The following is a 27,695-nucleotide window of genomic DNA, read 5'->3' as shown; positions in this document are numbered from 1 at the left end:
TGCAATTCTTGGTGCATAGAAATATGGTACGGGTGCAATCGATGTTGATGTAGCATTCTCAACACCGACGTTTTTGAGATTTCCGATTGTCGATTCTCGATTGTCGCGCAGTTTGTCTGCTACTGATGTGCGGATTAGCCGCAACAGCAGCTAAAACACCTACTTGGTCATCATCATTTGTTGCAGGTCGTGTTTGACGTGTGGCTGAACACTTCCTGTTTCCTTAAATAACATAACTATCCGGCGAATGGTCCGCACACTTGGATGATGTCGTCCAGGATACCGAGCAGCATACATAGCACACGCACGTTGGGCATTTTGATCACAATAGCCATACATCAACACGATATCGACCTTTTCCGCAATTGGTAAACGGTCCATTTTAACACAGGTAATGTATCACGAAGCAAATACCGTCCGCATTGGCGGAATGTTACGTGATACCAAGTACTTATACGTTTGTGACTATTACAGCGCCATCTATCACAAAGCGAAAAAAGTGGTCCAACTAAAACATTCATATTTCTTTACGTACTACACGAATATGTAATAAAAAATGGGGGTTCCTATTTTAAAAAATCGCAGATGATATCCGTTTGACCTATGGCCGGACCATCTAGCGGGCCAACCATAGCGCCATCTGGTTTCCCCCTTCAAGCTAGACGAGTTTCCTTCTTTGTAGTTTTTTCGGTTGATGCTTATTTCGTGAGATATTTGGACCGGTCACGATCAATGGACCACTCTGTATAGGGTGCGGCGCTTAGATCCGGACAAATTTCAATTTGAATTTACCGCCATATCGTAGTTCCGCCGGAGGTCGCGATTGTCGTTCGCGAAAGCCATAGTCATCTAGTAAACAGTCAGAACCTCAAAATAGCCGAGATGTTACGGACAAGTGCGGAGTACAACAGAACTGCGGTTATCGAAAGTCCTCGTGCTGGGCGTTCGCCCACTGAAATAGTTCGATTCTTCGGGTATCCGAGATCATCTGTTTACGATGTGGCCAGGTATAATGATTTGGAGAAGTCTGGGGAAGGTTCCGCTAACCCGGCAAGGAAACATTACTTGAGGAAACGCGAGTTACGAACTGCGGCAGTCATCGAAAAGGCTCAGGTGGAGATTTCGGAGGAACGGGGGCAATCACTGGGGAAATTGGCGTCATTGTTGAATGTCAGTGAGCGAACAATGCCTCGGATGGCAGAGGAGGACCTCAAACGAGCCATTTAATCGAAATCTGGCTCTCGGATAACGTTGGCATGCTCTGGTCAAAGGAGTTCTGGTTCCCGAATAGCCCGGATTTGAACCCCCTCGACTGCTATGTTTGGAGCGTAGTCGAAAGAGTTATCAATAAGACGCACCCTAATGTCGCATGTCTATGCACCGCTATCGAGGCAGCTTCCGCGAATATGGACAGCGCTGTTTTAAAGAGTGCGTGCGATCGCTTCAGGACAAGATTGGAGGCAGTCATTGCGGCTGAAGGTGGTTACATCGAGTAATGTTGCTCTCTAGAGACACCACAACTTATATGTTAAATGATTTTCATTTGTATTTTGTTTTAAAAATTTGTTTTAAAAAAAAGTTTCATTTGCCCAGACTTAAGCGGCGCACCCTGTACGCCGTCAGATCAACGACTGATTTTTTCATTTAGTTTCCGTGATAGTTCCCTATCTGTACCACAAATATTTGAAAATAGCGGGTTTTTATGTATAATGTCCACAGGTGGCAGCACTCTCGTTTGGGTAGGTTGGTGGTAGTGCTCTATTTTGCAGACGCTGTTTGCATTTCGCATACCAAACAATGGAGGGGACGCGAGAGGGGCAGTAAGGCACAATAAAATTCTGTGTTCGTTTAAACCATACCCCCACTAACACTTACAAAAAACTGAAGCAAGCGTACGGTGAAGATGCACTACCCGTGGAGCAGTGTTTAGCTGGTCCAACGACTTCAAAGAAGACCGACTTGTCTGTGTTAGGCAAGGTGGGGCCTGTGTTTCAGGCTTCTACTGTGACTGACGTTCTACGGATCGGAGCATGGAATGTCAGATCCATTAATCGGGCAGGTATTCTTTACAGACGAATGGAAAAACTGGTAGAAGCTGACCTCGGGGAAGATCAGATTGGATTCCGTAGAAATGTAGGAACACGTGAGGCAATACTGACCCTACGACTTATCTTAGAAGAAAGATTAAGGAAAAGCAAACCTACGTTACTAGCAAGGCAAACCTACGTTTCTAGCATTTGTAGACTTAGAGAAAGGCAAACCTACGTTTCTAGCATTTGTAGACTTAGAGAAAGCTTTTGACAGTGTTGACTGGAATTCTCTCTTTCAAATTCTGAAGGAGGCAGGGGTAAAATAAAGGGAGCGAAAGGCTATTTACAATTTGTACAGAAACCAGATGGCAGTTATAAGAGTCGAGAGACATGAAAGGGAAGGAGTGGTTGGGAAGGGAGTCAGACAGGGTTGTAGACTCTCCCCGATGCTATTCAATCTGTATATTGAGCAAGCAGTAAAGGAAACAAAAGAAAAGTTCGGAGTAGGTATTAAAATCCATGGAGAAGAAATAAAAACTTTGAGGTTCGCCGATGACATTGTAATTCTATCAGAGACAGCAAGGGACTTCGAAGAGCAATTGAACGGAATGGACAGTGTCTTGAAAGGAGGGTATAAGATGAACATCAAAAAAAGCAAAACAAGGATAATGGAATGTAGTCGAATTAAATCGGGTGATGCTGAGGGAATTAGATTAGGAAATGAGACACTTAAAGTAGTAAAGGAGTTTTGCTATTTGGGGAGCAAAATACCTGATTATGGTCGAAGTAGAGAGAATATAAAATGTAGGCAGGCAATGGAAAGGAAAGCGTTTCTGAAGAAGAGAAATTTGTTAACACCGAGTATTGATTTAAGTGTCAGGAAGTCGTTTCTGAAAGTATTTGTATGGAGTGTAGCCATGTATGGAAGTGAAACATGGACGATAAATAGTTTAGACAAGAAGAGAATAGAAGCTTTCGAAATGTGGAGCTACAGAAGAATGCTGAAGATTAGATGGGTAGATTACGTAACTAATGAGGAGGTATTGAATAGAATTGGGGAGAAGAGGAGTTTGGCACAACTTGACTAGAAGAAGGGATCGGTTGGTAGGATATGTTCTGAGGCATCAAGGGATCACAAATTTAGCATTGGAGAGCAGCGTGGAGGGTAAAAATCGTAGAGGGAGACCAAGAGATGAATACACTAAGCAGATTCAGAAGGATGTAGGCTGCAGTAGGTACTGGGAGATGAAGAAGCTTCCACAGGGTAGAGTAGCATGGAGAGCTGCATCAAACCAGTCTCAGGACTGAAGACCACAACAACAACACAACTGCGACTGAAGTCAACACCAACACAACTGTTATGATTGTCCTTGAGGATCGGTGGATAACGCTACGTAAACTCAGGGAAGTGCTGAGAAATATTTTATATAGCAGTGTCTTTACGACTGCGCATGATCGACGCTGTATGATCCGTGTTGTGCCTGTTGGATGTCACGTCTGTTGATTTGCGAACAAAACGCTGTGCGAATGAAGTCAATCGGTGAGGTGCTGCGTCTCTTTGCTGTTGGAGGGGTGCGTTTCTGGATATTTTTTATTTTATTTTTGGTTCCCATTGTGGGGCGGCGAGTGGAATAATTGTTATTATAAAATGTTTTGTTTTTCCCAGCCGATTAGCAACATATGTGGGGCGGCGGGTGGAATAATTGTTGTTATACAATGTTTGGTTTGTAATGTAGAAAAGATGCATTTCCCGGCCGATTAGCAACATATGTGGGGCGGCGGGTGGAATTATTGTTATATAAATGTTTCCTATTATTTATTTATTTAATGCTGTTGTTTGCCGTTCTCAACACTGGCTCTCTAACTACAATATTGGCAACCAGAAAGTTATTAGCAAAACGTGAAGCCTGTAATTAGAATTCCTAGTGCCCACTTCATCTGAGAAATACACTTATAGCTACAGCTTATAGCTCTGGGGAATTAGGAGATTGTCTGGGATTCATAATCAAACGACGATTCTCTCTAAAATGTTCAATATATTCTGAAAGTCACAGACCAAAAAAGAATCCACACAATCCAACTAGCAGAGCAGTTCAGAGTCTAATGCGCTGATGCAACTATAACTGTTCAAATTAAAGGTTTAAGTGAATGCTCGCCATAATTTGATGATAATGTTCATCAAACGCCACGCTAAATAATGGTAGAATGTCTGTCCCGCAGCGGCACGTGAAAATACGACATACGCAAACTGAAGATGATCCATTAAAGTCATCCCAGAATTAACACTTCACTCGAAAACGATTTCATGGTTACGCGTATCCTGAGTAACTTATTACGGCATCTGAGGCTGTTTATAGCAATGATACCGATGCGAGCCCCCCATGAACCATGGACCTTGCCGTTGGTGGGGAGGCTTGCGTGCCTCAGCGATACAGATGGCCGTACCGTAGGTGCAACCACAACGGAGGGGTATCTGTTGAGAGGCCAGACAAACATGTGGTTCCTGAAGAGGGGCAGCAGCCTTTTCAGTAGTTGCAGGGGCAACAGTCTGGATGATTGACTGATCTGGCCTTGTAACATTAACCAAAACGGCCTCGCTGTGCTGGTACTGCGAACGGCTGAAAGCAAGGGGAAACTACAGCCGTAAATTTTCCCGAGGACATGCAGCTTTACTGTATGATTAAATGATGATGGCGTCCTCTTGGGTAAAATATTCCGGAGGTAAAATAGTCCCCCATTCGGATCTCCGGGCGGGGACTACTCAGGAGGACGTCGTTATCAGGAGAAAGAAAACTGGCGTTCTACAGATGTCAGATCCCTTAATCGGGCAGGTAGGTTAGAAAATTTAAAAAGGGAAATGGATAGGTTAAAGTTAGATACAGTGGGAATTAGTGAAGTTTGGTGGCAGGAGGAACAATTTTTGGTCAGGTGATTACAGGGTTATAAATACAATATCAAATAGGGGTAATGCAGGAGTGGGTTTAATAATGAATAAAAAAATAGGAGTGCGGGTTAGCTACTACAAACAGCATAGTGAACGCATTATTGTGGCCAAGATAGACACGAAGCCCACGCCTACTACAGTAGTACAAGTTTATATGCCAACAACAACAACCGATGCGACGCGACTCCCGGCACAGATCGTGCACTAATCAGTGTCTGGGAGAACTGGGGCCTTCCTCTCTCACGCAGCGTTCTTATACATAAAGCCGCGGTGCGGACGGATAGGGGAACGCCTGAACAAATCGGCTCTCCCGACTAGCCGCTGGGCTAGTAATGCACCACATTAAGTTACCGAATAAATCATAGCTTCTTTTGCTGAGGGCCGATGAAGTTCTCAATTCAAATGTGCAATCAGCACACAGGTAAGTAATCATAATAAAAGTCTGACGTGGCAAAGTCAAATATTTTGGGCGAGAGAATTAATTTAATTACACTACACCCAGTAGACGAGCTCTGAACTTGCCCTCTGGAGATACGCTATCGCTATAGTTTTATAGTCATTCAGTTGAAACTTCTCACATCTTTATGATTATAGCGGATCTCCCTTCTACTTAAATTTAAACACCCTAGCCTTATTTGTTCGCCTACTTAATCTATCTTGCTTGCTTAATTTTAAAGACAAAAACCAGAAAATCATTAATTTCAACTAAAATTTTAATTTGTGAGATCCAGAATACTGTTTCTACTAAATTATTATGAAAAAGGAATCTAAATATAAATTTTTAAGTTTCTAGCTCTTTTCTGTTGCGCCAATGATTTTTACAGAAAAACATCCAAATTTCGAAAATGGTTAAAGTTATTGAACTGATATTCAACACATATTGATTTAGTATTACTCCTGACATGCTAGAAACGTTTCAGGTTATTTACTTGATTTTTAAAGTAATGCACAACATTTATGACGTCAGAGCTAGGTACAGCGGACTGGCTGGCACACAATGGAAAGGCTGATGTGAATTTTATACGGCGTGAGTAGGCTGCTTTCCTACACCATCGCTAAAGGCAAATCTTCGGGGCATTCGATTTGAGAACTCTGAAGCAGCGCTCAAGAAAAGTGTGGCAGTTCTCGAGAACCTGAGAAAGAATAGCCTGCACCATGTGCTCGAACATTGGCAGAGACACTATGAAAACACATTCAAGTAGGAGAGGAGTATTTTGAAAAATATCATGTAAACATCAGAATGAAGTCATGAACATCTTAGAAAAAAAATCAGTCTCAGTCTTTATTGATCAGCCCTCGTATTAAATGAAATGACCTGATTACTTTTTTGTATTGATACGGCATGTACACCGCGTATTTTAAGGATTTTCTTTCTAACAATGTAAGCAGAGGCAGTTTGGAGACTGCTTGTGGACTCACCGCATTTGGCGACCTCGTCGCTGGCCTTTATGATGTCGGAGAGGATGACGTTCTCCGCGCCGTACTTGCTCCTCAGGAACTTGGCCAGCTCGGTGCCTAGCTGACCCAGACCCCCTGCAAGAGAAATGCACGTTATACGTATGGCGCAAACACTAGCTTCGTCTCTGCGAAACGTACGAACAAGCCTCGACCTTAGTGGCGTTTTGTCAGAGACTAATTTCCATAATCGAGGAAAATTGTATACACAATGATAGTTCAAATAACTACGTGTCAAACAAGATGATACTTAAGCAGACTGTACGGTAGAACGCGTAACACGGCTTAAGTAAAAACGCTGTTGCAGACGAAGATTTTCTTTTCGAGTTTGGCCTGTTCGAAACTTACCAGTTAATATGCCAGTTAGATGTTGTTGTTATGGTCACCAGTCCACAGACTGTTATGAAGCAGTTCCCTTCTCTAGTCTATCCCACTCAAGTAGTGCAACCTGCATTCATTTGTATCTGATTACTGTATCAAGTCTTGGTCTCCCTCTACAATTTTTTTCCACCCACACTTACCTCAATTACCAAATTGATTATTCCTTTGTGCAACATTATGTGACCTTCCAACCGCTCCCTCCTTTTAATAATATTCTGCATACGTTTCTTTTCTCCCCTTCTCATTAGTAATGCCATCTGCCCTTTTAATCTACAGCAGCCTTCAGCAGCACAACATTTGAAAAGATTCTATTCTGTTCTGGTCTGATCTGTATATCGCTCACGTTTCACTTCCTTAATAGTCTACACTCCATGCAAGATATAAATGTGTTCAACTACATCACAGCAGTAAAGATTTCATATTTTATGACAAAAACATAGAAGAAACACAAAAAACATATAGTCTACATTGAGGATCAAACACTTGACGTCAAAATTAGTAGGCACGTACGCAAATCACCTTTCTCGTTCACACACAAACAAATTTGTTTAATTTCAAATTCTGCGAAATTTTTTACTGTCTTGCGAAAGAGTAAAAGATCTGTGCAACTTATGGGATTCGATTCCACGAACGTAGAAGATGACTGTGATCGTAACGCAGCTGTTATGTCACTTGGCCACCGCCCCGACTTATGTATGTTTTCCTGCTCAAGTATATCTATTACGGATGGAATCACTATTCTCCGAATTCAGGGAAACTCTCAGCTTGCAGGCCTGTTATGTATAAACAAAATTCCCTATTTTTGGGCGCTCTAACTATCCAGCCAACTCAGAAACGGATCCTTCGCCATGACATTTGAACGTACACTATGTGATAAAAAGTGTCCGGACGCCCCCAATAACATACGCTTTTCTTGTTAGGTGCATTGTGCTACCACAGATTGCCAGGTAATCCATATCTGCGACCTCAGTAGTCATTAGACATCGTGAGAGAGCAGAATAGGGCCCTCCGCGGAACTCGCGGATTTCGAACGTGGTCAGGTGATTGGGTGTCACTTGTGTCATACGTCTGTACGCGAGATTTCCACACTCCTAAACATCCCTGGGTCCACTGTTTCCGATGTGATAATGAAGTTGAAACGTGAAGGGACGCGTACAGCACAAAAGCGTACAGGACGACCTCGTCTGTTGACTGACAGAGAACGTCGACGGTTGAAGAGGGTCGTAATGTGTAATAGGCAGACATCTATCCAGACCATCACACAAGAATTCTAAACAGCATCAGGATCCACTGCAAGTACTGCGACAGTTAGGCGGGAGGTGAGAAAACTTTGATTTCATGGTCGAGCGGCTGCTCATAAGCCACACATCACGCCGGTAAATGCCAAACGACGCCTCGCTTTGTGTAAGGAGCGTAAACATTGGACGATTGAACAGTGGGAAAACGTTGTGTGGAGTGACGAATTACGGTACACAACGTGGCGATCCGGTGGCAGGGTGTGGGTATGGCGATTGCCCGCTGAACGTCATCTGCCAGCGTGTGTAGTGCCAATAGTAAAATTCGGAGGCGGTGGTGATATGGTGTGATCGTGTTTTTCATGGGGGCGCCTTGCACCCCTTGTTGTTTTGCGTGGAACTATCACAGCACAGGTCTCCAATGATATTTTAAGCACCTTCTTGCTTCCCACTGTTGAAGCAATTCGGGGATGGTGATTGCATCTTTCAACACGATCGAGCGCCTGTTCATAATGCACGGCCTGTGGCGGAGTGGTTACACGACAATAACATCCCTGTAATGGACTGGCCTGCACAGAGTCCTGACCTGAGTCCTATAGAACACCTTTGGGACGTTGTGGAACGCCGACTTCGTGCCAGGTCTCACCGCCCGACATCGATACCTCACCACAGTGCGGCACTCCGCGAAGAATGGACTGCCATTCCCAAGAAACATTCTAGCACTTGATTGAACGAGAGTGGAAGCTGTCATGAAGGCTAAGGCTGGGCCAACACCATACTGAATTCCAGCATTAGCGACAGAAGGCGCCACGAACTAGTAAGTCATTTTCAGCCAGGTGTCCGGATACTTTTGATCACAAAGTGTAATTTTTTTGCAAATGGAAGCAACATCTGAGCAAACTCTTTCGCAGAAATTGCCGTTTAGTACTCCCTTACTATATTCCGTTCATCATAAACATAAACCTGACGTAAACGAACACAGACGTGAATGATTGGTCAGAAGCCATAGCACACGTACACTGATGTTGTTAAGCTCTTGGAAGTAGGTCCTTCTTATGTATTTGATATCTTATTACCAAGTTACGTCAAATGAAAATTTAAGATATTCTCATATATTAACAACCATCAACGTTTTTCTTAATCACGCTTTAGCTATGTAGGTTTTTTGTTCAGAAATCGTGTACGGTCGGAGTCTCTGTGCTATTGGGCTTTGTTGTCGCGGTGTTAATACCCAGTATGAAAATACTGAAGGTACTTACTGCTCCGTAATGAAACACGCGCGTCGACGCTGTTAAAAAGAACCGAGATAAAGGTTGTTCCTAATTTTTTTCATAAATTTACAGAAAATCGGCTCTGAAATTTCCCGGGTCAATTTATTTGATGCAGTTGTTTAATATAAATGTAGTGGATGTATAGCGGAATCAGTAGCGAAATACTACTACGTAATGGATGTATAGCGTAATCGGTAGCGGATTAGATTGATAATCTCGTGCTGTACGTCACTTGCTTGTTCAAGTCTCACCTTAATTATCCTTTCTTCCATTCAATTTGAATACATACAACTCGTAATTGTAAAATTCATTATCATTTGTTATGAGTAATAGACGTCTTCTTGTTTCTAATTTCATATTGCACGTGAAATTCCTGTTTTCATGTCGATTATAAATTCTTAATTATCTATGTTTAATGAAAGATTGTTAATAAATGTTACTTAAATTAAGAAAACATAATTTAATTTTTTAGGAAAAAAGTGAAAACCAAATACTCCCTATTTGGACTATGTCCATTGCTTTATACCACAGATGTAGTTTCACACGAACCAGAGTGATAACTGTCATAGAAACATGAAAAACAATAATTTTCACAACTACGAACGCACCATATAAATGCATAATTTTTACATTTGCCCCTGTCCATAAAAATATGAACCCAACAGAACTGACCTGGAGCCAAGTTAAGGGATCTGTCGCGAGATATAACAAGACTGTTAAGCTGACAGACGTATTGGAACCAACACAAGCAGCTTTTTCACATGTCACCGCCAAATGGTGGAGGGTTATAGAATGTCACCTCATTAAAGAAGAGGAGAAAATGCAGCGCCTGGATGGCTTCGTGGATTGCGCTGTTGATCGACTCGTTACTAACGTAGCAGATCACAGTTCCAGAACTGAAATGCTCTTCTCGGATTCGATAAGGAATGAGAGATTACCAGACGACTGACTGTAATTAACACCTTCAGTGGCTTCAGTATTCAACAACACTATGAAACCCCTGCAGTGTGCTTTTGCATCACGCATAGAAAAATTACTCTTGTGTTAAGTTAGGAATTTTCACCACTCTTGCTTGTGATTATAATACTATATTAGGTGAGAACGATCTCATTTTATGCTTTCTGTCTGGTCACCTAAGAAGCGTGAGGTAGTCTGGAGTTCTGCCGAATATTATTTCATTCTCTTTAAAAATTTAATGACATTCGAAGCATTATTATTTGTCTCCTCGTCTCTTTGTACATCTTAACTGCACACGCCATTGCGGGTTAGTTGGACAGCTGGCTGGCCCGTGTTATCCAAGTTAAATGCGCCCGCATTATCGCTCAGCCTGTGTGGGTGTAACACAGCACAAAACGTATACTTAATGATCGTACTTGATTGTACTGGACACAGCTTGGCTTCCGCTTCACTGTGAAACGAAATCCAATGACATTCAAACAAACGCTGAAGAATAGATGGTGTTATGTTTACGTCAGGTTTATTCTTATGATGAGCACATTATAAAAGGATAGTAGGCCGATGCCCTTCGAAGTCATTCGGTCTCTGAGTCCGTTCTCTCGTTGTCAAGTGTACGTCTACAACTACATATAACATATAACGGGACTTCAAAAAGTAGGTTACACATTGCTATGCCAGGCCAAGTAACTTCTTGTTGAATGCCGCTCTACACTTCAAAGTCATATAGATACAGGACATTGTTTTTCAGTGTAGTCGACCAGTTTCTATAAACAGCAGTTGGAACGTTCTACGAATCGTTCAATCTATCGGCGATAGCAACCCGGGCCACGAAGCCATACGAGAACCGCTGTGTTAATGTCCTCACCGTTGGAAAATGTCTTTAAGCTTGTCGAAAAAATGGAAAGCGCATGTTGCAAGATTTGGACTTGCCGATCAGCATCACCACCGTCTGTGGTTGCCTTGGTCAAGCATTGCATGACACGTTACGGTTTCTTCCCATATCAATAGCGCATGGAGAGCAATAGAACGACTGCTTAAATATCTTTGTGTCCGTTTATAGTTAGTCTAATCTCGCATTTGCAGTCTTTACGGAAGCGATGCCTGAAACAAACCCATGTCCATTCGTGCCGCCATGTTTGTATACGTTTAATGAACCCTGTTAGTCCTGTTTGGTATAGATCCCACGCACTCGAACAATATTCTAAGATGGGGCATACAAGTGCTTTCTAAGCAGTCCCTTTTGTAGATTCACTGCCATTCCACGTCCCTACAAATTACAGGGTGGCGCAAAATAGACGTTAGAAAGTATTTGTCTCCTGTGGTTTTAATGTGCGCCGTAAATGATTTCCCTTGTGATATAATTTTTCTGTAGCTCTGAAAATTCTATACCTCTCTCATCGATGCCCCAATTCAATTTTCAGAATGGATGCACTAACACTGTAACAGCATTTGTTGATCGTAAAGACATCTTACTCAAATTCTGGATGTATCGATGTGATGAGGCGTGTACTTAACAGCACATCTAGTCCAAGAACAGCACAATCTGGAGTGACCATTTCTCGATGAGATTACAGCACAGAATTCAAGTCAAATTGTGATGGCAAAATTTAAGCATCCTCTCACACAGATTTTGTGTGATGTTTTCTCTATCTTTTAACAGATTGGTGAAATGTTTTGAAAAGACCGAATCCCTACATGATTCCACGAAAGGCCAGTCAGAACGACCGACCTCAGGTGTAACCCTGAAGAATGTAGAGAGAGTGCAAACCTGATTCAGTGGGGAGCCCACTGCATCAGCAAGACATGCAGGACAATGACTGAGAATGTCACGATTGTCTCTCTGTAGTATCATAGATCGATACGACCCCCACCGGCGTCTCACAGTTTGTAACGGAAGCACACGTTTCCGACAGACGCCGATATCGGCCGCGTGGGGACCTAGCGGATCCAGTGACGCGCGCTCACTGGCCTTCAGTGGATCCGACTACGAATGCCCTCCGCCTCCGCGTTATACAGGGTGATTGAAAAAGAATACCACAACTTTAAAAATGTGTATTTAATGAAAGAAACATAATATAACCTTCTGTTATACATCATTACAAAGAGTATTTAAAAAGGTTTTTTTTTCACTCAAAAACAAGTTCAGAGATGTTCAATATGGCCCCCTCCAGACACTCGAGCAATATCAACCCGATACTCCAACTCGTTCCACACTCTCTGTAGCATATCAGGCGTAACAGTTTGGATAGCTGCTGTTATTTCTCGTTTCAAATCATCAATGGTGGCTGGGAGAGGTGGCCGAAACACCATATCCTTAACATACCCCCGTAAGAAAAAATCGCAGGGGCTAAGATCAGGGCTTCTTGGAGGCCAGTGATGAAGTGCTCTGTCACGGGCTGCCTGGCGGCCGATCCATCGCCTCGGGTAGTTGACGTTCAGGTAGTTACGGACAGATAAGTGCCAATGGGGTGGCGCTCCATCCTGCTGAAATATGAATTGTTGTGCTTCTTGTTCGAGCTGAGGGAACAGCCAATTCTCTAACATCTCCAGATACATTTTCATCACTCGTTCTCGGCCATCCAGAACTTTTCCCTTTGCACAAACACCCATTATCTGTAAACTGTTTATACCAACGTTTAATACACCACCTATCAGGAGGTTTAACACCATACTTCGTTCGAAATGCACGCTGAACAACTGTCGTCGATTCACTTCTGCCGTACTCAATAACACAAAAAGCTTTCTGTTGAGCGGTCGCCATCTTAGCATCAACTGACGCTGACGCCTAGTCAACAGCGCCTCAAGCGAACAAATGTACAACTAAATGAAACTTTATAGCTCCCTTAATTCGCCGACAGATAGTGCTTAGCTCTGCCTTTTGTCGTTGCAGAGTTTTAAATTCCTAAAGTTGTGGTATTCTTTCTGAATCACTCTGTAGAATGGCCGGTGGGTGCTGTACGCCCAGTCGCAGAAACAGTTTTCGACAATCTTCAGTCTCTGTCACTTTTCGAAAGCTCATTAGTGCATCAGTAAGGGAAGCCACAAACTGCGCGACCCTTTTTAGTTTGCTTCGTGTTCTAGCTGGACTTTATTGCTGTTTGTTCTTTTATAATGTTTCTTCTCAACGCCTGGAGAAAGCTACTTGTTAAGTAAAACTTCTGTTTGCTGTATTACTTGTTGACTAATAATTTCTGCTCCTGTCCAGCTTCCCTATGGCAACAGCTGCTGCACCTGTCCGTACCGTTTTGTACAAAGTAGTACATAGCACTCTCCAGAGGATAATGGAAGAAAAACTTCACCTTTTCCGTCACAAAATTTAACAGCTCCAACCTCTGAAGGAGATGGATGTGAAGTGTCGATATTCTTTTGGAAACCAGGTTATTGAGGCATTTGAAAATAGTGTGGTGTCACCGCCAGACACCACACTTGCTAGGTGGTAGCCTTTAAATCGGCCGCGGTCCGGTAGTATACGTCGAACCCGCGTGTCGCCACTGTCAGTGATTGCAGACCGAGCGCCGCCACACGGCAGGTCTAGAGAGACGTCCTAGCACTCGCCCCAGTTGTACAGCCGACTTTGCTAGCGATGGTTCACTGACAAATTACGATCTCATTTGCCGAGACGATAGTTAGCATAGCCTTCAGCTACGTCATTTGCTACGACCTAGCAAGGCGCCATTATCTATTGCTATTTATCTTGTGATGCATGTACCGTCAGACCGATGTTCACCAATTATGGATTAAAGTTAAGTATTCCAGAAGCTACGTACTATTTTTGCCACTATAAGACCTTGACCTGTTCCAGACCTCACGCCATCCTGCGTGAGTTTAAACGCGTGCCCTTCGGCCTCCTGTCCTAGTGGACTGGCTGTCTTGCCAGTCCACAAAAAATAGAACAGTCGATACGGATCAGATGAGGCTCAGTGGTAAGATACACTTCCATCTCCGTGGGTCTGTCAACTAACAGAAGTGACATCACTGGGGTTCTGACAATCCACGCGTTAAAGCTGCTGCTCAACCTTATCAGCAAAAAAGTCACTGTCTGCTGCGCCGGCAGTGCACAACGCATTATTGGGCCCATTTCCATTGAGGGACTTGTCACAGCGGACAAATACAGACAGGTACTGGAACGTGAATTTGTACCGACTGCAAGACACGGCGCAATGCTCCGAAAGGACAGTTTCATGCAGGGTGGAAGGCGTCCACAGCAAGTGTAACAGACAAGTGCAAATTTTTTCAAACTGAGGTTCGGTATTTAGGACATATGATTAACGGACTGGGTATCCAACCCTCGCCGTCACATCTCCGTGTGATTAGACTTGCCAGTACCCAGGAACTTGAAAGAACTTCAGTCTGTGTTGCGCAAAACTACATATTATGTTCGGTTTATACCAAAAGCAAGGGAAAAAAAATCAAATGTATGTGAAATCTTATGGGACTTAATTGCTAAGGTCATCAGTCCCTAAGCTTACACACTATTTGACCTAAATTATCCTGTGGGCAAACACACACACACCCATGCCCGAGGGAGGACTCGAACTCCGCCGGGACCAGCCGCACAGTCTATGACTGCAGCGCCCCAGACCGCTCGGCTAATCTCGCGCGGCTATACCAAATGCAGCGCAGATTGCAGCGCCTTTGCATCGCCTTAGGCGTAAGAACGTTCGTTTTGTTTGGTCTTCGGAATGTGACTCTGCTTTTCACAAGCTCAAATCTGCTTTGTCGAGTGATCGCTGTTTGATTCCTTTCGATCCCGCCAAACCAGTTGTTTTGGCTGTCGATGCATCTTCTCACGCCATCGGAACGGTTCTCTCTTCTCTCGCTGAGGCTGCCGTCACGCCGCCGCCGTCGCCGTCGCCCATGGAGGTTGTTGCTCCGCCTCCTCATCCGAGCATACCCAGTGGCGGTGCCTGTCCTGGGCAGGTTTTCAATGGGGCGTTTACCTCGCCCCCTCGCGAGCAATTCGGGGACGCGGGTGGGCGGCACGCCCCGGCAATTCCGCTGTTCGCCCCCTCACTTGCGCCACCACCTGCCGTCGGAAGCCTTACTCAACGACGGTGCGCCGTTTCAGTGGGAGGGCTGTGGTATCGATAGTTCCGATGCCACAGCGTAGGTTGGCACTACGACAGCGGAAAACCTCCGCAGACCACAGCGCCCTCTAGCGGATGCTGTGCAGCTCTACGAGCGCTGCTCCACTTTCGCCTAGTTCGTGAAGAGCAGACCCCCGAGAACCATCGCTTTAGCTTAGCTTGCTATTGAGACTCTCTTATCTGGACTTTGACTGCACACATACGTGCTCATCACCTAAAGTTATGTAATATATTAGCATATGTTTATACTATAATAAAACCACTTTTACTTTACTAGCAGTACCGACGTGTTTTACCTCACCTGCTCCTACTCGCTTCCTTCATTCGGCCAACCTTTCAGTTTCCAGGAGCAGACCCACACGCCACCTTCCAGGCGAGATACAAGAGAATTAGCTATTCTATTTGCATACCACATACCATGGAGAAGAAGTAAAAACTTTGAGGTTCGCCGATGACATTGTAATTCTGTCAGAGACAGCAAAGGACTTGGAACAGCAGTTGAACGGAATGGACAGTGTCTTGAAAGGAGGATATAAGATGAACATCAAAAAAAGCAAAACGAGGATAATGGAATGTAGTCGAATTAAGTCGGGTGATGCTGAGGGAATTAGATTAGGGAATGAGACACTGAAAGTAGTGAAGGAGTTTTGCTATTTAGGGAGTAAAATAACTGATTATGGTCGAAGTAGAGAGGATATAAAATGTAGACTGGCAATGGCAAGGAAATCGTTTCTGAAGAAGAGAAATTTGTTAACGTCGAGTATAGATTTAAGTGTCTGGAAGTCGTTTCTCAAAATATTTGTATGGAGTGTAGCCATGTATGGAAGTGAAACATGGACGATAACTAGTTTGGACAAGAAGAGAATAGAAGCTTTCGAAATGTGGTGCTACAGAAGAATGCTGAAGATAAGGTGGGTAGATCACGTAACTAATGAGGAGGTATTGAATAGGATTGGGGAGAAGAGAAGTTTGTGGCGCAACTTGACTAGAAGAAGGGATCGGTTGGCAGGACATGTTTTGAGGCATCAAGGGATCACAAATTTAGCATTGGAGGGCAGCGTGGAGGGTAAAAATCGTAGAGGAAGACCAAGAGATGAATACACTAAGCAGATTCAGAAGGATGTAGGTTGCAGTAGGTACTGGGAGATGAAGAAGCTTGCACAGGATAGAGTAGCATGGAGAGCTGCATCAAACCAGTCTCAGGACTGAAGACCACAACAACAACAACAACCACATACTCTTTGCCTTCCTCATAACATTTTTAACCAAAAAATGGCTCGGAGCACTATGGGACTTAACTTCTGAGGTCATTAGTCCCCTAGAACTTAGAACTACTTAAACCTAACTAAGCTAAGGACATCCCACACATCCATGCCCGAGGGAGGATTCGAACCTGCGACAGTAGCGGTCGCGCGGTTCCAGACTGGAGCGCCTAGAACCGCTCGGCCACTCCGGCCGGCCATTTTTAAGCACCTTACAATACTGTTTGTAATGGGATACTGTAGCTTGATTGTGACTACTTCTAACGTTTTGATATAATTCCCAGTTTGTTCTACAACATATCCTTATTCCACTAGTCAGCCACCCTGGCTGCCTATTACTGCTAGTACCCCGTTTAGAACACTCTAATGGAAAGCAACTCTCAAAGAGCATGAGAAATGTATTAAGGAAAGCATTGTATTTATCATCTATGTTATTGGCACTATAAACATCCTGCCTCTATTGTTCCTTGAAAAGGTTTAAAAAACTCTCTACTGATGTTGGATTAACTTGTTAGTGTTAAAATTTGTGCATAATGGTGTGAAAGGCCATTCGCGCTTTTACTAACAGAATGCCCATCTAGTAATGAAGAATGAATAAAATTATTGTCTATGGCTGTGCTACTGTTCCCCTGCACCCTAGCTGGAAAAAACAGTCTGCATCAGATCATATGAATTTAGGGTATCTACCAACACCCTGTTTCTTGCACCGTCATATACTAAATTAATATTGAAATCAGCACATATAACTAATTTAAAAAGTAAAAAAAATCTCACGTAGTCCACATTTGTCATTGTTGTCATTGTGCTTTCGATAACTGCCACAAATCTCATGGAATCGCAGGTCACTGCCCCCACAGCATCGCATTGCCCCCACCGATTTGTGTCCGTGGCGAGGTGGATGTTTCGAGCGTAGGCCTATGCTCAGAGGATGGCAGCGTATTGGGTATGACCATTCATCCAGTGTAATCAGAAATTCAGTTAATCCGATCAGGCAGCAAGTTTTCATTGATGTATGGTCCATTCTCGTGAAAGAGTGCCCACTGCAACCGTAATTGACGATTTCGTTGGGTCAGCTTGGGGACATGTAGCGGTTGTGTGCTGTGGAGCCTCCGGGCTCAACAACAGTGTGCTCAGAAAGAATTGTGCCTGCACCAGGGCTGTACTCTGTCGTCAGATCTGGCAAAAAAAAAGCCTATCCTGCTTCACAGAGCGAGCAAGCCTCTGACCTCCACGATATGTGACGAGACACGGACAGCCAACACGTTGCCACATACTAGTGGTTTTATCGTCTATTAACCACTTTCTGTGAATGCTTACGGCAGTAGCACGTGAACAGTCAACCAGCTTCGTCGTTTATCAGGTGCTCATTCACAGGCGCCGGGCCATAAGAACCTACCCTTCATCAAAATCGCTTATCTGTCTTATGCCAGTGGATTTATTCATTTGGGTTCGTACCTCACTTGACTGATTCCCCATTCATCTCTGCTCTGCTTATGCGGCGTGGTTCAGCTGCCCCTACCGATGTCGTTTTATGGGATCTGCACTACGTCAGTATCAGGAATGGGACCCAGACAAACGACAGCCGTGTAATCGATATCGGTTTCCTCTCAGAGCTTTGCGTAAACGGAATCGTACTGTCAAAAAGACGTACAAGTGAAGATTGACCGTGAGTTGCACGGGGATACACTTGCAAATAGACGACGCGCTAAACGGAAGGGGCTGCTCACTAAATTCCGAAATACGATCTTCGCCGAGGATGCAGAGCATATATTATTACCACCAACTTTCAAATCGCGCTATGAACACCATTCAAAGATAAGGGAAATTAGAGCTCGTACTGAGGCGTTCAGACAATCGTTTTTGCCTCGTGCGATCCGCGGGTGGAACAGGGGGGGGGGGGGGGGGGGATATGACTTTGCCGCGAATTGTGCCCTCCGCCACACACTGCTTGGTGGCTAGCGGAGTATATATGCAGGTGTAGATGTATCTTAGGACCGAGATGTGTCGTACTTCTGTCGTACTTATCCAAGTGTCTCCGGTCATTCTTTGTGTAATTAGCGGTGAAGTCATACACGTTTTGGATGTCTCTGTAAGTTTATTTTATTTATAGTACTTTATCTTTCGCAAATGGTTCAGAAAAGTTGCCTTATACACTCTGTTTCATCGCCGGCAAGAAAGTAACAGGTGATATCAAAATGAGAAGTGTGGAAGAGAAAGTTTCCTGTATATAACTCTATAAAAAGATTAATATCTGACTCGCTGCGTTAATGCGCTAAAATAGCTTCATAAACAAAATTTTTACATTAGGTATAAGATGCCTTGGTTTACTCCACCAATTAATCTGCGATAGTTTGACAACGCGCTTCGCCGCTGCAAAGCGAAATTTCCAACAACACTATTGTCTCATATGGGGTTGGTATGGGCAGCTGAATCATTCTGTGTATTCTCCTTACTTTGTGACGTGCCCTCAGCGCCACCAGTTGGCATTTAATCTTGTGTTGGGCAGCGTCGCAATGTTCTGAGTCATCAGTGTACACAAGTCATCTTTGTGCAAGAATTAGACTGGGGCAGCACTTGTGTATTTTCTTTTGTAAACGAACATTTGTACATACATGTAAGGCACACGGAGAGGCAGTGGCCACTGACCTGTGATGAGGATACGTGGCGGGCGCCCGGCAGCAGAGCAGAAGTCTCTGGTGGCTCGTTCTCTGGACGGCTCGCTCCTGGCCGCCGTCACCGCCGCCGCCCCCAGCAGCCTCCGGCAGCTCCTCGCCGCTCTCTTCGTCGCTGCCGCCAGCTGCCCAGCCAGCCACATCACCGCCTCTCCTGTTGACATTGCATCAACAAGCACGTTACTTCCCGGTTGCTGTCTGTCCGAAGGAAGCAGGGAACGAATGAAGACAGAACGATTCCACACCTAACTCTACACTACCGGCCATTAAAATTCCTACACCAAGAAGAAATGCAGATGATAAACGGGTATTCATTGGGCAAATATATTATACTACAACTGACATCTCATTACACTTTCACGCAACTTGAGTGCATAGATCCTGAGAAATCAGTATCCACAACAACCACCTATGGCCGTAATAACGGCCTTGATACGCCTAGGCATTGAGTCAAACAGAGCTTGGATGGTGTGTGCAGGTACAGCTGCCCATGCAGCTTCAACACGATACCACGGTTCATCAAGAGTAGTGACTGGCGTATTGTGACGAGCCAGTTGCTCGGCCACCGTTTTCAATTGGTGACAGGTCTTGGGAATGTGCTGGCCAGGGCAGCAGTCGAACATTTTCTGTATCCAGAAAGGCCCGTACAGGACCCGCAACATGCGGTCGTGTATTATCCTTCTGAAATGTAGGGTTTCCAGGGATCGAATGAAGGGCAGAGCCACATCTCAAAAGCAACGTCCACTGTTCAAATTGGTGTCAATGCGAACAAGAGGTGACCGAGACGTGTAACCAATGGCACCCCATACCATCACGCCAGGTGATACGCCAGTGTGGCGGTGACGAATACACGCTTCCACTGTGCGTTCACCGCGATGTTGCCAAACACGGATGCGACCATAATGATGCTGTAAACAGAACCTGGATTCATCCGAAAAAATGACGTTTTGCCATTCGTCCACCCAGGTTCGTCGTTGGGTACACCATTGCAGGCGCTCCTGTCTGTGATGCAGTGTCAAGGGTAACCGCAGCCATGGTCTCCGAGCTGATAGTCCATGCTGCTTGCAAACATCGTCGAAGTGTTCGTGCAGATGGTTGTTGTCTTGCAAACGTCCCCATGTGTTGACTCAGGGATCGAGACGTGGCTGCACGATCCGTTCCAGCCATGCGGATAAGATGCCTGTCATCTCGACTTCTAGTGATACGAGGCCATTGGGATCCAGCACGCCGTTCCGTATTACCCTCCTGAACCCACCGACTCCATATTGTGCTAAGAGTCATTGGATCTCGACCAACGCGAGCAGCAATGTGCGATACGATAAACCACAATCGCGATAGGCTACAATCGGACCTTTATCGAAGTCGGAAACGTGATGGTATGCATTTCTCCTCCTTACACGAGGCATCACAACAACGTTTCACCAGGCAACGCCGGTCAACTGCCGTTTGTGTATGAGAAATCGGTTGGAAACTTTCCTCATGTCAGCACGTTGTAGGTGTCGCCACCGGCGCCAACCTTGTGTGAATGCTCTGTAAAGCTTGTCATTTGCATATCACAGCATCTTCTTCCTGTCGGTTAAATTTCGCTTCTGTAGCACGTCATCTTCGTGGTGTAGCAATTTTAATGGCCAGTAGTGTACATCTAGGTATGCCTACATACGTCGCAAACGGCAGTATGGTATACGGTAGAGGCTAGCTCGTATAACGGGCAGTCAAGTCAAAACCGAGCACCTGCCACAATGTGACCGTGGAATGGTTCCTTTCAAAAGTGATCATTACACACATTACAACATTTACCCCACTGGGAGACGAGTCGATCAAATCCTGTTTCGTAGAACGCGGTCGGTCCCTGACGGATCCAAAACGGCACCCACTGCTGCACTTCCTGGTCTGACTGAAACCGGCGTCCGCGCATGGCTTCTTTCATGTCGCGAAATATGTGAAAACCACACAGTGAAAGATCCGGACTGTACAGATGACGTTGCATTGTTTCCCAACCAAATCGCTGAAACTTAGCTTTCGCCCGATTAGCAGTTTGTGGGCGGACATTATCGTGCAGTAGGAAGATTCCGTCCGACAGCATTCCTGGGCGTTTTGACTTTATGGTGCGTCGCAGTTTCCGCAGTGTCTTCATAGCGCTGCGCGCTGATTATGGTTCAAATGGCTCTAAGCATTATGGAACTTAACATCTGAGGTCATCAGTCCCCTAGACTTAGAACTACGTAAACCTAACTAATTTAAGGACATCACATACATCCATGCCCGAGGCAGGATTCGAACTTGCGACCATAGCAGCCGCGTGGTTGCTGATTATGGTTCCACGCTCGAGTAGCAAGAGCAGCGTGCCCTTGCAGTTAGAGAAAAAAGTCATCATGGCCTTACCGGAACCCGTGGTGTGTTTCCATTGCAGCGAGGGAAAAAACGACGGTTTATATGCCTCCGTACAAGTCCTAATTTCTCTTATCTTGTCTTCGCGGTACTTACGCGGAATGTTTGTCGGTGGCGGTAGAATCGTTCTGCAGTCAGCTGCACATGCCTGTTCTCTAAATTTCCTCAATAGCGTTTCGCGAAAAGAACGTCGTCTTCTCTCCAGGGATTCGCATCTGTGTTTACGAGGTATCTGCGTAACACCCAGGTGTTGATCGAATCTCCCGCTAACAAATCTAGCAGCATGCTTCTGAATTGCTTCAGTGTCATCCTTTAATCCGATCTGGTGGGGATCCCAAACACTCGAGCAGTACTCAGGTCTCGTTGGTTGGTTGTGTACAGGCTAAGGAACCAAGCTACCCAGATCATCTCTCCTTAGTTCACAAAACAAACCTTAGGAGGCGTAATGTCACCGGCTAGTAGTGAAGGTCACCTGGTCGCATTACTGTGATATGTAGTTATGGTAGGATCGAGGCGTTCGGGGCAATAACGAAGCCTGGAGTTAAAGTAGTTGCGTAGGACGTAAAGTGGATGTTGGGTTGGGTCGGTTTCTGTATCTATATCTATACCTATACTGCACAAACCACCTTTCGTGTGTGGCATAGGGTACATGGTTTACTAGTCACCCCCTCCCCCTCCCCCGCCTTTTCCTGTTCCTGTCGCGAATAGTGATCGGGAGGCACAATTGTTGTTAAGCCTTCGAGAAAAATCGAGTCTCTCCGATCCTATCGTCATCGTCTAATAGCGAAATATGTATAGCATGAAACAATGTATTGGGTGACTGGTCTACGAATGTTCGCTCTCGCAGTTTTAACAGTAAACTACGCCGCCGTGCACAGTGCCTCTCTTGCAACGTCTACCAGAGTAAACGAGTGACGATGTCTCATGCAACAGAAATATTGTCTTCAGACAAATAAAAGGATTGGACTTGATCTTCATTACGCTTTTGCGTTTACTAAGCGAACCTAGCTTTCTTTGGATGTTCTGTATTTCATCTATCAGTCTTATCTGGTAAGGCTCGCACACTGACGAACAATAATCAAGCATCGGTCGAATGAGGGTTTTGTTACGTGCTTCCTTCATTGCTGTACTACGCTTCCTGAGGGTTCTGTACCGCAGGGAGCATGTAGGGACCCGTCTGGGCTTATCTACAGTGCGAGGCATCCTCCCCTCCTCTCCCCGCCCTCCCCCCCTCCCCCCCTCCCCCCCCCACCGTCCCATCTGACTCGATGTATGGATGAAACAGTGATGTAATAAAGAGCAACTCCCTAGACCGGTGGATGGTCTGTCAGTACAAGTAAAAGAAGAAGGGACTAAATGCATATCAAAGATCAGGAGGACAAAGATGTTGATGAAACAAGTTACAGTCTCAAGAAGCATAACTTAATACTTATCAAAAGAAACAGTAAACTCCAATGAGTATTGCGCTGCCGGCCGGTGTTTTCGAGCGGTTCTAGGCGCTTCGGTCTAGAACCGTGCGACTGTATGTAAAGTACACAAGCGGCAAGACGCAGTCAATACCTTCGCTGCGCAGTACTGTTACCAACGACTGTGCCGCTAAAGCGGAGTTATTGAACGCAGTTTTCCGAAATTCCTTCACCAGGGAAGACGAATGGAATATTCCAGAATTTGAAACACGAACAGCTGCTAACATGAGTTTCTTAGAAGTAGATACCTTAGGGGTTGCGAAGCAACTCAAATCGCTTGATACGGGCAAGTCTTCAGGTCCAGATTGTATACCGATTAGGTTCCTTTCAGATTACGCTGATACAACAGCTCCCTACTTAGCAATCATATACAACCGCTCGCTCACCGATAGATCTGTACCTGCAGATTGGAAAATTGCGCAGATCGCACCAGTGTTTAAGAAGGTTAGTAGGAGTAATCCATCGAACTACAGACCTATATCATTGACGTCGGTTTGCAGTAGGGTTTTGGAGCATATACTGTATTCAACATTATGAATCACTTCGAAGGGAACGATCTATTGATGCGTAATCAGCATGGTTTCAGAAAACATCGTTCTTGTGCAACGCAGCTGACTCTTTATTCGCACGAAGTAATGACCGCTATCGACAGGGGATCTCAAGTTGATTCCGTGTTTCTGGATTTCCGGAAGGCTTTTGACACCGTTCCTCACAAGCGACTTCTAATCAAGCTGCGGGCCTATGGGGTATCGTCTCAGTTGTGCGACTGGATTCGTGATTTCCTGTCAGGAAGGTCGCAGTTTGTAGCAATAGACGGCAAATCATCGAGTAAAACAAGTGATATCAGGTGTTCCCCAGGGAAGCGTCCTGGACCTCTGCTGTTCCTGATCTATATAAATGACCTGGGTGACAATCTGAGCCGTTCTCTTAGGTTGTTCGCAGATGATGCTGTAATTTACCGTCTAGTAAGGTCATCCAAAGACCAGTATCAGTTGCAAAGCGATTTAGAAAAGATTACTGTATGGTGTGGCAGGTGGCAGTTGACGCTAAATAACGAAAAGTATGAGGTGATCCACATGAGTTCCAAAAGAAATCCGTTGGAATTCGATTACTCGATAAATAGTACAATTCACAAGGCTGTCAATTCAACTAAGTACCTGGGTGTTAAAATTACGAACAACTTCAGTTAGAAAGACCACATAGATAATACTGTGGGGAAGGCGAGCCAAAGGTTGCGTTTCATTGGCAGAACAAGTCCACTAAAGAGACAGCTTACACTACACTCGTTCGTCCTCTGTTAGAACATTGCTGCGCGGTGTGGGATCCTTACGAGGTGGGATTGACGGAGGACATCGAAAGGGTGCAAGAAAGGGCAGCTCGTTTTCTATTATCACGTAATAGGGGAGAGAGTGTGGCAGATATGATACGCGAGTTGGGATGGAAGTCATTAAAGCGAAGACGTTTTTCATCGCGACCAGATCTATTTACGAAATTTCAGACACCAACTTTCTCTTCCGAATGCGAAAATATTTTGTTGTGCCCAACCTACGTAGGTAGGAATGATCATCAACATAAAATAAGAGAAATCAGAGCTCGAACGGAAAGGTTTAGGTGTTCGTTTTTCCCGCGCGCTGTTCGGGAGTGGAATGGTAGAGAGATAGTATGATTGTGGTTCGATGAACCCTCTGCCAAGCCTTAAATGTGAATTGCAGAGTAATCATGTAAATGCAGATGTAGATGTAGATGCTACCGTCGCAGGTTCGAATCCTGCCTCGGGCATGGATGTGTGTGATGTCCTTAGGTTAGTTAGGTTTAAGTAGTTCTAAGTTCTAGGGGACTGATGACCTCAGATGTTAAGTCCCATAGTGCTCAGAGCCATTTGAACCATTTGAATATTACGCTATTCTGTACGTAAATAAGCATGTCAAATTTCGTTTTGAATATGTAAGCATATAAAACTAAAATGGCTATTATTACTCTCGTTATTTCTTTAATTTCTTACTTTTTTTCGTCAGTGATGTAAATAAAATAATACTGAAGTTAATGTTTCATCACATCACTATAACGTATGTTAAATATGCATCCTTTGAGACATGTAGTACTGTCATAAACATGTTAAATAGTTTCAGAATGTAAGCACAATGTGAAAGTTTTTCGCCAATGTGGGAGACCACTGCTGTGCGGTCAAATGCAGGTGACATGTTTTCTCTCATTTCTCTAGCGTACTCTCATTAATCACGCCTGAGGTATACTGTATCTCGTTAAATCTGTTACGGTTAGGTGAAAAACTGAGGAGGACGTAGCGCCAGTTATGTGCATACAGTCCTTGGAAATGGGGTTGCAGCTTCGAAATGCGTTGGACAATAACTGCAAAACCAAAAAATGTGATTGAAAACTGAATATTGTTAAATAATAATACCTAACTTAGTTACGGGGCAGCCCGCAACTTAATGTCTGTTAATAGCCAAACTTTCGAAACAATCATAACCCACAGACTATTAAAATACGCGGAAATGAATAATATAATTACACTAGAACAAACCGGTTTCAGGGACAACCACAGCACAGCCCAGCCAGTTCTAAGATAACCAGTAAAGCGACAGAGCATGCAACATGGCAGACACAATAACAGCGCTCTTCTTGGATATCGAATCCGCGTTCGAATGGGTGTGCGTTGCTCTTCAAAACGTACATTTCAGATTACCTTGCGAAGTCGTGCAATTAATTTCGAACCTCACAGGCGGAGGAAAGTGCAAGGCTAAGCCAGTGATCAGCTATCGACATGCTTTACGCGTATGGCAAGGACACCACAAAGAGCAGTCACGTGTCCACTACCGTACAGAATCTATAGAGCCGACATTCCTAAACCGCTAATGATATGCAAACTGGTGTCACACTCCAACATGCTGTCGCATAGCAACCCTGTTTTCGGGTGCACTAATAAATTTGCGAAGCTATTATTCGTCACTGATGGCAAAAGAACCAAGTTCAACTCAGACCTTATGTCACGACCGTACAATAGAGCATACGAAGAATGTCAGCACTGCAAAAGCAGGGCGACGCCCAACCCTCATTGCTACACAGCGAGCAGAACTACAACAAGAAGCGCAAACGGAGCACAATGACGGGAACCAGAACGTCGTTCTGAAAACTCTGCAGTACGGAGTAATAACGTGCAGCTTACGAGCTTCGCCGCTCCAAAGCTTGCTACTACGAATGAGAAATGCAGACGGAGGAAAAACCGTCCGTGTTTGAGACACCGCGGTGTGGACAGTATCGCTGACACGTCTGTTTAAACAAGAGCAAGTAGCCACCTAAAATGCTAACTGACGTGATATTTGTGTACTTGTGCTTAGGACAGCTCATCCTCAGTGTGTCTATTTATTCCGTTTGCGTCACTGGCCCCGACAGAATGACAGTTACGGTTTCGCTGCTGGCGTACCATGATGTGCTGCCTGCCGCTGATCTGATGACTTCAGTTACACTGAAGAGCCAAAGAAATTGGTTCACCTGCCTAATATCGTGTAGGGCCCCCGCGAGCACGCGGAATTGCCGCAACACGACGTGGCATGGACTCGACTGATGTCTGAAGCAGTGCTCTAAGGAAGTGACGCAACGAATTCTGCAGGGCTGTCCAAAATTCCGTAAGAGTACAAGGGGGTGGAGATCTCTTCTGAACAGCACGTTGCAAGGCATCCAAGATATGCTCAATAATGTTCAGGTCTGGGGAGTTTGGTGGCCAGCGAAAGTGTTTAAACTTAGAAGAGTGTCCTGGAGCCACTCTGTAGCAATTGTGGACGTGTGGAATGTCGCATAGTCCTGCTGGAATTTCTCAACTCCGTCGGAATGCACAATGGACATGAATGGAAGCAGGTGATCAGACAGCGTTCTTACGTACGTGTCACGTCACTGTCGTATCTAGACGTATCAGGGGTCCCATATCACTCCAACGGCACGCGCCCCACACAATTACAGAGCCTCCACCAGATTGAACAACCCCATAGATTCATGAGATTGTCTCCACACTCGTACAAGTCCATCCGCTCGATACAATTTGAAACGCGACTCGTCCGACCAGGCAACATGTTTCCAGTCACCAACAGTTCATTGTCAGTGTTGACGGGTCCAGGCGAGGCGTAAAGCTGTGTCGTGCAGTCACCAAGGGTACAAAAGTGGGCCTTCGGCTCCGAAAACCCATATCGATGATGTTTGGGTTGAATGGCTGGCAAGCTGACAGTTGTTGATGGCCCAGCATTGAATTTTCAGCGATTTGCAGAAGGATTGCACTTTTGTCACGTTGAACGATTCTCTTCAGTCGTTGTTGCTTCCGTTCTTGCAGGATCTTTTTCCGGCCGCAGCGACTTACGAGATTTGATGTTTTACCGGAATCCTGATATTCACGGTACACTCTTGAAAGGTCGTACGGGTAAATCCCCACTTCATCGCTACGTCGGAGATGCTGTGTCCCACCGCTCGTGCGCCGACTATAACACCATGTTCAAACTCACTTAAATCTGGATAACCTGCAATTGTAGCAGCAGTAACCG

At 44.9% G+C, this 27,695-nt stretch overlaps 1 protein-coding gene across 1 annotated transcript in view; it reads right to left on the bottom strand.

Moving 5' to 3' along the window:
• Window positions 1-27,695, bottom strand: part of LOC124776199 (L-threonine 3-dehydrogenase, mitochondrial) — a 264,550-nt gene that overhangs the window by 121,520 nt on the left and 115,335 nt on the right. The window contains exons 2-3 of the mRNA XM_047251031.1: window positions 19,269-19,448; window positions 6,394-6,507 (exon numbers count right to left, since the gene is read on the bottom strand). Of these exons, the coding sequence (XP_047106987.1) occupies window positions 6,394-6,507; window positions 19,269-19,437 (283 nt within the window). The 5' untranslated portion in view covers window positions 19,438-19,448. The remainder of the gene's footprint in view (window positions 1-6,393; window positions 6,508-19,268; window positions 19,449-27,695) is intronic.

Source organism: Schistocerca piceifrons, chromosome 2 (assembly GCF_021461385.2).
Source record: "Schistocerca piceifrons isolate TAMUIC-IGC-003096 chromosome 2, iqSchPice1.1, whole genome shotgun sequence".
In the NCBI taxonomy this organism is placed as follows: Eukaryota; Metazoa; Arthropoda; class Insecta; order Orthoptera; family Acrididae; genus Schistocerca; species Schistocerca piceifrons.
Note: the sequence above shows the minus strand (reverse complement) of the source record. Positions and strands in the feature narration are given on the sequence as shown.